This window comes from Brienomyrus brachyistius, unplaced genomic scaffold (assembly GCF_023856365.1).
Source record: "Brienomyrus brachyistius isolate T26 unplaced genomic scaffold, BBRACH_0.4 scaffold120, whole genome shotgun sequence".
NCBI lineage: Eukaryota > Metazoa > Chordata > Actinopteri > Osteoglossiformes > Mormyridae > Brienomyrus > Brienomyrus brachyistius.
The window spans coordinates 78,714-90,866 of record NW_026042395.1 but is presented as its reverse complement, the minus strand read 5'-3'; the positions used below and the strand labels follow the sequence as shown (position 1 = coordinate 90,866).

The window sequence follows — 12,153 nt, the reverse complement described above, 5'->3', positions numbered from 1 at the left end:
CAGTGGTGGATGGTAATTTTTTTAGTATTCAGCAAGCACAGTGTGGGCAGTTAGCAGTGCAACCAAAATTTTAGTAGGTCAGCTACTTCTATGTAAATTCTCCTCTCCTTCGTCGGAAGACTCCTGTAGAATGTAATCAGCATTAGCTGCAGTGTCCGCCATGTTCATTCAAAGCCTCTAGCTCAGCTTGAACACACACAGCTAAATAGTCACATAAAAATCACTCAGCTTGTAAACGCAACAAGCGATGAAACTCCATGATAATTTTATTTACCATATTTATAAATGCCGATGGTGGAAGATGGTCCTGCTGGCCACACGTTTTCCCCCCTGCGTGGTCCTAACGAGCCACACCTGGTGCTCGTTAGTCTCACGTCTAGTTCCTGTCCTTACCGTTAATCACTCCCAGCTGCCTCCTGTTTGCTCCCTTGTTAATTTTATATTTTAGCGCTTCCCAGGTCCATGTTAGCCTGCTCTGTCATTGAATGCTACTCCATGTCCTCCCTGCTCAGCTGACCCCGTTTTAAATCCCTCATGATTCTGTTTGTTTTGAGTTTGGTTCAGCTTCATTTAGTAAAACCCCGTTGGCCCTTGATCACGTTTGCTCTCGCTCCCTTTATTTCGGCGACGCATGACAGATGGTATATAAAATGAAAAACTGTCACCCTGGGCTTCACTGATCTGCTTCTGTGCACGTGCATGCGGCCGAATGAATGAATCCTGCGACCCAGTGTGAAACCTGTCAGCCATGACCAGTAATGTTATTGGTAGTAAGTCCTGCCTTGTGCAGAGAAGCTGGCTTCCAAGCAGGTGTAAAATACCTGACTGCAGGTCTATCTGTCCAGTTAGCGCTACCTAAGCAGAAATTATGTATGTTTCCATAGACTCCCAGTGAAGCACAGCGACCGGGCGGACTCCAAAAAAATACAAATCGGAGCATATTGTTGGACTTAAGCTTTACTCTATTCTCCATTTAGACAAAGCGTACAAGAGTCTTCCATGGACTGCCAATGAAGCATGGAGTCAATAGGTGTCTATCCTTGTTTCTAAGGAAAAAATAATGTATAATTTGTTAAAAGCAGCTTCTGTGAAATGATCGGCATTGTGAGTCTATGAGTAAGATTACACACTTAATAGTAGAATAAAATTAAATTTACATCGATACATTGATTAATTAAATTCTTTTGCCAATTTTAAAGAGGAAGTCATGCTTCCTATGTAGTATTAGTGTAGTGACTTGTGCTCCTCACACCATTAATTTGGCTCCAAAAACCTCGTCCTCTCACACCATTCCCTACACGTGCTGTGGTTTTTAATCTTGTTGCTCTTCAGTGGTGGAACAAGTTGCTACCCGATGTGGGATCTGCACCATCACTGGTTATTAAGCATAAACTCAAGACGCAGACCAACCTCCCCATTCAGTACATTTCCAGGATATCAGTAGCAGCTCTGTCTTCTCGTCTCTTTTTTGTCATTATGTATGTTCTGGCTGTTGATCTATTGCCAATGTTGGCATGTAAGACCATTCTAGGTCTCTATGTTATGTTTAAGGTTTGTGTAAAAGGCCTCTATTTGAACAGTTGAACTGAATGTAGAATTACCAGCAATACCAAGCAGACCAATGTACTCTTTACTGATCTAATCCAACATCCAACAGTCAATTAATAACCAAACATCTAATAGTATGTTTTTTAATTTGATTATTTTTCTCTCACATTTTGATGGAAAGGTTCCAGTTACCATGGTGGTGCAGTGGTTAGCACTGTCGCCTCACACCTCTGGGACCCGGGTTCGAGTCTCCGCCTGGGTCACATGTGTGCGGAGTTTGCATGTTCTCCCCGTGTCGTCGTGGGGTTTCCTCCGGGTACTTCGGTTTCCCCCCACAGTCCAAAAACATGCTGAGGCTAATTGGAGTTGCTGAATTGCCCATAGGTGTGCATGTGTGAGTGAATGGTGTGTGAGTGTGCCCTGCGATGGGCTGGCCCCCCATCCTGGGTTGTTCCCTGCCTCGTGCCCATTGATTCCGGGATAGGCTCCGGACCCCCCGCGACCCAATAGGATGAGCGGTTTGGAAAATGGCTGGATGGCTGGATGGTTCCAGTTACACTTATAGTCTCTAAAGAAAATCATAAATCAAACCATTCATCCATTAGGGATTATGAACCTGTTATATTAATTCTTTATTTGCCCGGTAAGTCTGGTGTACTGCACTGTAGAAAAATAACATGTTCACAAAAGTGAATGTTTATTGAGCACTTCAGTTACATCATGGTATTATTTGACACAGCATATTTCACACAAGTTCAATAAATACCCTTAAATAAATATTTCAACAAATAAATATTAAGTCTAGAATTCAGCGGGTATAGCTCTCCCAGCCGTCTAAAACTCCATCTCTTCTATGAATCTGAAAGTACAAAAAAATTACATATGTAAAAAGTTTTAACATTGATTGCTTGCTTTAATCTCTAAACCTCTTTCAAACAACATCATTGATTACAGCTGCACATGAAGGATTAGAGGATTACATTTTTTGCAAGTCAGTTGGTGGAAGATATAGTCAGTCATTTAATTTTATATTTAATCCTAATAGACAGATAATGATATAGGTTAAAATCATTCCCATTAAATTTCATCTATAGTAATGAAGGCTAATGTTGGTTTTTGTTCTTTTGACCATTATGATTATCATCAAAAATTTTATCATATCAATTTTTTAGCTTATACCTTAACGTGTTAACTTACTTTTCCGGTTCATCACATTACATCCCAAGGTGCTCATGGAACCAATCCTGTCCATTCTCCTCCCGAAACAGCCTGATGTCTTCTTAGCACTGGAGTCGTTACGAACAGCCTTCAGGTCTTGAGGTGAGAGAAATCTCTCCACGCTGTACTGGTTTATTCCCAGTTGAGGTTTGTCATCGGTGTCTTCAGAATTTACATTCTCGGAAACAGCTGTCCTGAACCGTGCGACTTCCTTCATTTCTGTAATCGCTTCAAGCTGCTCAATAAGATCCTGAAATCATAACAGCATCCATCACATTTAGGTGAATATGTTGATTTTTGTCCCTCGGGACAATTTAAAATCTCTGCAAAATTATACCAACAAAACAACAGCAATCAAGTGGCTTTCTGCTATTTCAGCTTGACGTTCTCATGCGTCGCTTACCTTTAAGGTATCCAGGTCATCGCTTGTCTGCGTGTCCCTGTACGTGGGGAAAGCCATCAGCAGTCCCATGTTAACAAACATGAGAAGGCCAAAAATGGCGGCGCTGGTCAGCATGTTGTCTGTCTTAAAAATTTTTGGTTTCCTTCGTCAGAAATAACGGCTTTCTGCCACTGAGTCGTTGCTTATGGCCTAGGCTAGACGGGTGATCCTTTTATACTTTGAAAAGTGCCACGACCAGCTATGTGAGGAATTGGAATTGCACCATGTCACCTGACTCTGATAACGCCGGCCGCCGGAAACGATTCCTTTTAAAGCTCAGCGTTAACCGATATAGGACATATCTGGCATGTAGCTGCGCCAATCCTTCCCTCTGAAGGATAATCTATGGAATGTAAGCGGTCTAGCCTCTGATTAAGTGGCCGTTTACTGTAATACTATTTCTGTTTTTGGTGGTGTGTTGAGATCTGCATGACGTGATATTCTCACGGAATCGGAACGCATGTGCTAATTGTTAAAGTTTGCTTAGCCTTCATTTAACCAAGGTGTAATATGCATTTGTGATCAAAATCTGACCCAATGGTGTCCTCCAAAGCATTTCTATGAAGAAAACAGAATAAATTGATACGGAAAAATGGGAAGACATGGAAAAGCATAAATAAACAAAGGTTAACATATGCTTTTATGAAATGACTGGATTGTTTATCACAGTATAAAGACTCAGTAGTAACATGATCCAGGTTCTTGTTGTTGTTGAGGTAATCGACTCCAATTGGCTGCATACTCCAAAGTGAGGCAGAGAGATGCCAAACACCACAATAGGCCTGGACAAACTAGTGTGGTCTGAAGGCCAGAGCAGAGAGTATGAGTCAGTACGGAAAACTTTACAAAAGACAGGACATAGACTGCGGGACATAGACGGCGTGACATAGACTGCAAAGCAAAAAGCTTGCATGGAAAGAAGAGCAGCTGACCATCAATTATAGTAAAAATATATAAATAAATTTAAATCTTATTTACATTACAGTATGGTTAGGGTGATATGTCCTCTTTTTTAGGACTTAAATATGCCAGAAATGAGGGAATTGCATTTTGCTTCATGCTTACTTTTGCTTCCTATAGTCAGAATACAGTCTATGTACATATTTGCTTTGAGGCGTCTCTTTGCATGCTGCCCTGACGTCCTCTTTTCTGCGACGCAAAATATCACCACCCTATGCATGCCGTGTTTCCTTAAGAGGTAAAGCACCCAGTGACTGTTCAGGTGTTTATTAGTCATATTTATGATGTGCTTTTATTAATGGTATCTATTTTTTTTCATTTGACATTTTTATGTGATCACTAACAATTGTAATCAGGTAATTATTAAGTAATTATAATTAGGCAATGTAATTATTACCTTATTAATGCTCCCCGGACAATTCCATTAAAGGAATTTTGTTTAATGTTGAGGAAACACCGATGCAGTTGTACAGTTACTGTTGCAGTGGCTTCACATTGTGCTGCATGCGATTACGAGGGCACAGTGTGGATGACAAGCAGCCCCACTGGTAACACTGGAGGACAGGGCAACTCATTCATATCCATATTGACTTTTGGATACAACACAAGTGACATTAATATAGGCTGATAAGTGTAGCTGAAGAAAATGTGTGTGTTTGCTCATTGATTTATCTGACATTTAGCCAGGATGAATTAAAGAGAAAAACGCAAATTGCACAACATGAACAAGGACAATGACACTGTGTCCATAAAAATAAACTTTTATGTCTTATCATGCCTTATACGTAAGATTTATGATAGAAAGGTTAATCTAAGGCCACGGGAGGATGAATGAAGATAATAAATAGAAGTAATTTGTCATATTTATTTATATTCTGCAGAGTTGTAAATAGCTCCTACACCAAGGAATAATAAGGTGTCACTTAATCTAATGCCAAGTCACTTAATGGATCATAGTAAACAGCTGGAAATGAAACTTACTCTGTTGTTATTTATGTTTTTCCAGGGGAGCACAGCTAGTGTTTAGCACTGCAGCCTCACACCTTCGCATCCAGCATTCGGATCTCTGTGCGCGGAGTTTGCATGTTCTCCCCGTGTCGTCGTGGGGTTTCCTCCTCGATCTTTGGTTTCCCCCCACAGTCCAAAAACATGCTGAGGTGACCTGGGGTTGCCAGGTTGGCCATCGGTGTGCATGGTGTGCGAGTGTGTATACAATCATGGATATATTACATTGTGGGGAGAAATGTGATTGCATTCAAAAAACTAAAAATGCCAAAACTCTTGTATTTTATTTGGTTACTTATGGTTAAGGTTAGGGCTGGGTAGGGGTTAATGTTATAGTTGCGATTAGGGTTATGCATACAGAAATGAATGGGGAGTCCCCACAAAGACATACACTAAAGAACAAAAGTATTGGGACACACCTATTAATCCTTGAAGTCAAGTGTTTCATTCAGACCCATTGTTACAGGTGTATAAAATCAAGCACACTCATTGGGTCTTTCTGATTTGCTCAGTGAATTTGAATGTGGGACTGTCATAGGATGTCACCTTTGCAATAAGTCAGTTCGTGAAATTTCTCCCCTGCTAGATATTCCATGGTCACCTGTAAGTGGTATGATTGCAAAGTGGAAGCATTTAGGAATAACAGGTTATTCCCTGCCTTGCGCCCCTCGCTGCAGGGACAGGCTCCAGAACCACATCACCTTGCCTAGGACAGTCTGGTATAAAATATGGATGGATGCTCTTTGCACACGTATATCATTCAAAGTCTAAAATACCTACAGAGGTTAATCAAAATCATACCTACAGATTTAAATCCATTGATTTTTTATTTTTTTTTGCCTATAGAGCACATATAGTTAACTTTTTCTATTAAAAATATATTTGATAAATGATTTCTGAATATAAGACATTTGATGAATTTGATTTTTAATATAGAGGAGGCACAGGGGTGTGGTGGGTAGCTGTCACCTCCCACCTCTGGGACCAGCGTTTGAGTCTCTGCCGTGGCTCCGTGTGTGTGTGTGTGTGTGTGTGTGTGTGTGTGTGTGTGTGTGGGGGGGGGGGTTACATGTTCTCCTCGTGTTGTTGTCAGGTTTCCTTCAGGTGCTCTGGTTTCCTCCCAAAGTCCAACAACATGCTGAGGTTAATTGGAGTTACCAAGTTACCAAGAGCCCTGCGATGGGTTGGTGCCCCACCCTGGGTCGTTCCCTGCATTGTCCCCAGGGCTCCAGACCCCCTGTGACCCTGAATAGGACTAGTGGTTACAGAAAATTGATGGATTTTTGAATATAAGAGAAAGCCAATAGTCTAGGGGAAAGAACTTCTCTTCAAATAAGATGATAAATCGTTATTTCCATATCTGAGGTAACAGTGTGCAAGGAGAGCCGTTTGATGGAAATGGAACTCCAGGGAGGGAGTATAAGGGTTCGTCGCTGAAATTCAAACTCAAATATACTCTCTCCATTAGCTGGTGGATAACAGTGTCTTTTGATGAAAATTTGTGATACGGACCATGAGTTTAATATTTCTGTCCGACCTCCACACTTGTCAAGCCATCGGGCTTCCAAGGATGTAGATTTGAGTACAGACAGCAAGGACATAGATCCCCTGATATTGTGGGAAGACCGTGTGTGTTCGGGGGGGGTTTGGGGCTGATTTGGCCTGATTTGGCCCCTACCAGTGTTGAAACCAAGCCAATGTCCTTGCATATTCTGACAGTTATTAACTTGGGGTTAATGATTATATTAATGTTATAAACCTGATTGTAAGTGGCAATTTCATATAATGACATGAACGTAGCGACTAGCATGGTTGTTTTGCACCTCTGGGTTTGAGTCTCACACCTGGCTCTGGTCTCAGGCTCCCTGCAGTTCCAAAACATGCTAAGGTGACTGGGACTGGCCAAGGTGTCTGTAGGTGAACATGGTGTTGGTGTCCTGCTCTGGTTTTCTCTCTGCCTTGTGCCTGTAGCTTCTGGGATAAGCTCAGGACAAACGGATATCATACACCCATCTATATGATATGTAATTATAGACATATACAGATTTTTTTAGATCTTGTTAGGTGAAATGAGCAGGATCGCATTCATAGCGTTTGCAATGTTACGTCCAAATCTGTGCCGCCATCCAGTTCTACTCCGCCCGCGTCCCACAACGGCTGCCGACAGCGCGACCTCATCAGACGGGGACACACCTGCCAAACTACCGCCGAAGCGGACACTCGGGGCAGTTTATTCACTGGATTAATACGCATGCGTCAGAAGCGACGGCAGATTCTGTTCGCTCAGTAACGCCACTGTTCTTTTTCACTGGGAGTCAGTCCATCCTGTAGGTGCTAAATTAAGCTCTTTATGACAGATAAAATGTCATAAAGTAGTCTATATATGATGTTATAAACTGTAAACTGAGATCAAATGTAAGAGCAATATACCAACCGTGCTTTCCTTTAAGTAATAATCAGTACAACGAATAGGCCTATATTAACTATATTTCAGTGTCCATACCAACATTCATAATTGGCTGTTCACATTGTGAAGATTGAACCACATTGTAAATTGCTTCGAACACATCACGCGTGCACGGTGATCAATAAGCGAACTGTTAATATGGTCGTGTTAACAATAACTACTTTTACGACGACTACGAGATAAATACAGCTCGTGACATCATTGTCAATAGCAAACACGTCATTTATTCTTTTCTTGTGATTCGACTACATAAAAAATTAAACACTTTGGTAGGTTGAAGTTTCTATCAAATAAAGCCCGCCGCAGGAGAACGAACCCGCCTGACACATCGAAATATATGAAAATACGCTGACCACAGATTTATTAATAAGATTTTAATAAGGTTATGACAATATACATACTCGACATTAGCATACATCCATAGGACAAGGTGGCACAACACTGATAATTTCTATAATTCTTTCGGTCTGTTGTACATTGTAGATTATACAGTGAAATAGATTGGAGTAATTTTGTCTAACTGTATTTGATGCTTATTTTAATATCTAATATATTTTCTGCGAGGAGAGTCAAAAATGCATAAGAAAAACTCCACCATTCTCTTATTAAGCAAAATATTTATTTCGCATCCAATACCATACCTTATATATATACACAATAAAATAAATACATAAAACATAGCGGAGTTAATAGTCCAATGTTCATTTTTAATAACTGTATATACATCTAAGAGTTAAAAGGACATCAAAAAACAAAACTTTTAATAAACAACTGTCATAAAAACTATTGTAAACGTTCATTTTTTTCTGGATTGAAGGTATGCGTTATTTCCGAAGAGGATTTGCCTGTCCGGTGGCACCTTAAAAATAAATAAATAAATGCAAATATTAGAGGGAGTCATATTTATAAGCATATTAATAAAGTATTCCCTGCGTGCTGTGTCTATTCATTTGGTCTGAAACAGTGTAAAACATAGTGAAATCCTTCGATTTACACAACTTAAAAGTTTGCGCTGTTTTGCACTTTAGACTAAATGTGAAGCGCCGTCTCCTTAAAATTTTAAACGTATATATCAGGTCGTTAGATAAACCAAATCTGGAAATGGAAGCTGCTGCGCGTGAAGCGTGGCTTCAGCCTACCTGTCGTTCAGCAGCCCAGTCCGCTAAAGGAGCCGATGCGCTCCAGTCGGACGCCAAAGCAGCTCCTCAGACCGCCCTTCTTGAATCTGCTCCAGGAGCGCTTGGAGGTCGACAGGATATCGTTGAGGACACGCGCGATTACATTCTCATTCTCCGAAAGCGCGCCGTTTTTCACGCCGGTCCCCCACGGCGGCAGGTTCTCTGCGTTGAACTTCTCAGAATTCATGTCTTTGTCCTCCTTCTCCACTTTCTCCTCGGAAGCGAGAAACGGCGCGTTGCTGTCCTCCTCCAGCAGCTGCTTAAGACTCTAAAAATGTCACCTAACAGTTTAATCAGCCACCCATACCACGATACAACGTAAGACTTCGCAGTTATTCGTCACATGAAATTCCCAAGGCCTGGTTAATGGCATTAACAAATCGCCGAAAGTGTGCACAGGTTGAATTGCGCTTACCTGCAGGCTGGAGATGGGTTTGGCTTGAACCAAGTTTAAAAGCAGCAGGGTAGAGATAAAACAAATGATGATGTTTGATGACATTTTATACGTATTTTATACGTACTTCTGAGTTTCCAGTTACACGGACTAAGATGTTTCCCAGGTCAGACACAAATATACTCGTTGTGCGCCCTCCTTCCGCTGCAGGTGCGTTTATATATCTGCGGCTGGTTTCGTCACAGAGACCCGAGGAAATCGCAGTCGTGACTGATTTCAATAAAGGAACCAGTCCTAAGAAACGCAGTTAATTAGGTAAATCTGATCTGCAGCACCCTGACCAGGTTAAGCGCCCAGAAGTTGGATGGATGGATGGATGGATGGATGGGTGGATGGATGATATGCAGCAATTACGTTCTTGTGAGAAGTGAACGACTACTACCGACCTGAATTCTTCTAGATAGCCTGTTTTGAACCGCGAACCTGTTCTATTTCACCTTTTCATAGTTGTTTTCCATCCTCCGCAATCACGTCATCAGATCGCCAGTAAGGTTTAAAGTACAGAAATAAACAGTAAAAGTCGCGTAATACAACCCCGTTAAGATTAGTATTACTTTATGATGAACATACATGATTATTTTAACACCGTTCCTTCTAACACAATATTAGTAAATCTGGAATTGTTGTTAGTAATTATTAGATTCATTTGGCTCATTCAAATAGTACCGACCCAATGATGTATCGGTATGAATAGACATGCTTAAATGATTACATATTACATATTTAATGGCATGGGTAATTCTTACAGTGCTGTCCATACCAGAACACTAAATTTGAGCTTATTGTGATCAGTCCTACTTACCTGTGCATGTTATAATGATGCAAATAAGCAAGACACAGCTTGAAGTCATATTAACAGAACTAATCAGTCTAACGAGTTAGCAGGGGTTACTGCGAACTACAGCCAAGCTCTTTATGCACGTTTCTGAGCCATGATTACTAAATTATGTTTTAACAGATGGAATTTTTATTTAGCCTGAAATTCGTACACTGTAGAATCCCCCTTGGCTCTTAAAACACAAATCCCAGTTTAAATGCAGATGTAAATTAAGAGTATAATTCTGACTGACACCTTTCATTGCTGTTTTCCCCTCACTCTCCATCATTACAGCCGACCAATAGACTCTGAATCACTACTGGAAACACTATCACATCTCCTGTCATATTAATCAGATCAGGCCCGTAAATGAATGATCTAAATGATAAATATTAACAGTTAACTGCATACCTCTCACCAGCTAAGTGCTGTATTTGAATTTGTTTCTCTAAAGCTATTTACAGAATCACATCAAAGCTGTTGACCAAACCCTGGAAAATACTTCACCTCGACAGTAAGCGGGAAATGGATCAATCTGCCCTGGCCAGGCGGTTCATTCCTGGTGCTAAAGTCCCAAATGCTGCATCCTATTTACAGGATCAAACCACAAATCCTCTGATTAATCATGATATTTTCCTATTGCATTTTATTGTCTGGTATTCTGATGGTTTTCTCTACATCAGTAGGCTCACACTTCAGAGCTAGTACAATAAATATATCCACCATTTCCAACCACACATCCAGTTTACGGTAGCAGGAGTAACAGTAAATATAGTCAAACTCAGATCCCATGTCTCAAAGTAAAGTTTTTGAATCCATGGCGACAGAACCCGAACTTCCCCTAATGTCTGGGCATTTGGCGTGTTAGTGTGCCTTTCGACTGGGGCTCTTTGACTAATCGTATACATTTCTGAGCAGGAAAAACTTTCCCCACCGACGACGATACACAAGTCAGCTATTGAGAATTTGTCTGCATTAAGAAGCTCACCCCCACCTTCTCCAAGTCTTCCCAGTCATCCTCCACGACCCCCCCCCCCCCCCCCCCCCACCACTACCCATTGCAACGATTCCCCTGGTGCTCTTCAACACCGCTCTAACCTTTAAAATTACATTTCTCAACCTGCCTGACCTGGTAAGAAGCTATGAGCAGGCAAACAAGCCTCTGTGGTGGAAGCAGATATGAAGAGTGAGGAGGTGCTCCAGTCTCCCTAGTGTCTTATTCGTGGGCCGAGAGCCACCAGCCTACAGCTGGCCAAAGACAAACCCTTCCACTGCACACTTCCATCAAATTGATGCGGTTTATCTTGAAAAAGGCATAAGCTACAATAGATTATCTTTTCCCAGCTAGATATATATTTAACAGGTTTTCAGTTCCATTTTTTATCTCATCCTCAGAAAGACTCTGTAATCAATGACAAATATCAATATTCTTCTGACACATAATAAAGTTTCATGAATACCATTATAGCCATATTGCGCCATTATATGCGTTGTAAATTTCAGTGTGATGATCCACGCGAAGTTGTTGTTTAATGAACTGAGATCCAAAACAGCAGGTACATGCATGAATCAAGGAACGAGATCAAGGGACAGGAGCAGGTCAGGATTCTTCAGCCAAAAAGTCAGAGATGTTGTCAGATCTAGTCTTCAGGTGAGGTAGGGTCTGCTTGAGCTCGCTCCCTGGGCATGTTCACTGCTAGCAGTAGTGACGTTCAGAATTTGCATAGGTCACTCATAATACGATGAAATAGAAATGCTTGTCATTTGAGGTGGTTCACTGGGCATTGCTGATACCTCTCTCCGGTAGGGGTGTGGGTTTAGTCCCACCTCCACTCTGTGTGTGAGGAGTTTGCATGTTGTTGTGTTATACAGGTTTCCTGTTGCAGTCTAAAGCCATGTCGTTAGGCTAACTGGTGTCTGTAAGGTGTGTGTAGATTGTCTGTGAGACTGGCATCCCAGTACCCCAGCCTGTGCCTTACGCTGCCAGACCCCCCCTGCAAACCTGACTGGGGTGAGCAGGCAGAAGATGTTTTCTGTATATTACTATGAGTCATTATAAAATAT

General features: G+C 41.3%; 2 protein-coding genes across 2 annotated transcripts; both read right to left on the bottom strand.

The window, feature by feature from the left end:
• Window positions 1-2,228: 2,228 nt before the first annotated feature.
• Window positions 2,229-3,388, bottom strand: nppb (natriuretic peptide B). The gene is made up of 3 exons (XM_049004814.1): window positions 3,170-3,388; window positions 2,746-3,016; window positions 2,229-2,407 (listed from the first exon to the last, which is right to left on the bottom strand). The coding sequence occupies exons 1-3, from the start codon at window positions 3,281-3,283 to the stop codon at window positions 2,400-2,402; spliced, it is 393 nt and encodes a 130-aa protein (XP_048860771.1). The 5' UTR covers window positions 3,284-3,388; the 3' UTR covers window positions 2,229-2,399.
• A 4,611-nt stretch (window positions 3,389-7,999) lies between these two features.
• On the bottom strand, window positions 8,000-9,433 carry nppal (natriuretic peptide A-like). Its single transcript, XM_049004815.1, has 3 exons — window positions 9,234-9,433; window positions 8,780-9,086; window positions 8,000-8,499 (listed from the first exon to the last, which is right to left on the bottom strand). The coding sequence occupies exons 1-2, from the start codon at window positions 9,315-9,317 to the stop codon at window positions 8,787-8,789; spliced, it is 384 nt and encodes a 127-aa protein (XP_048860772.1). The 5' UTR covers window positions 9,318-9,433; the 3' UTR covers window positions 8,000-8,499; window positions 8,780-8,786.
• Between the last annotated feature and the right edge of the window lie 2,720 nt (window positions 9,434-12,153).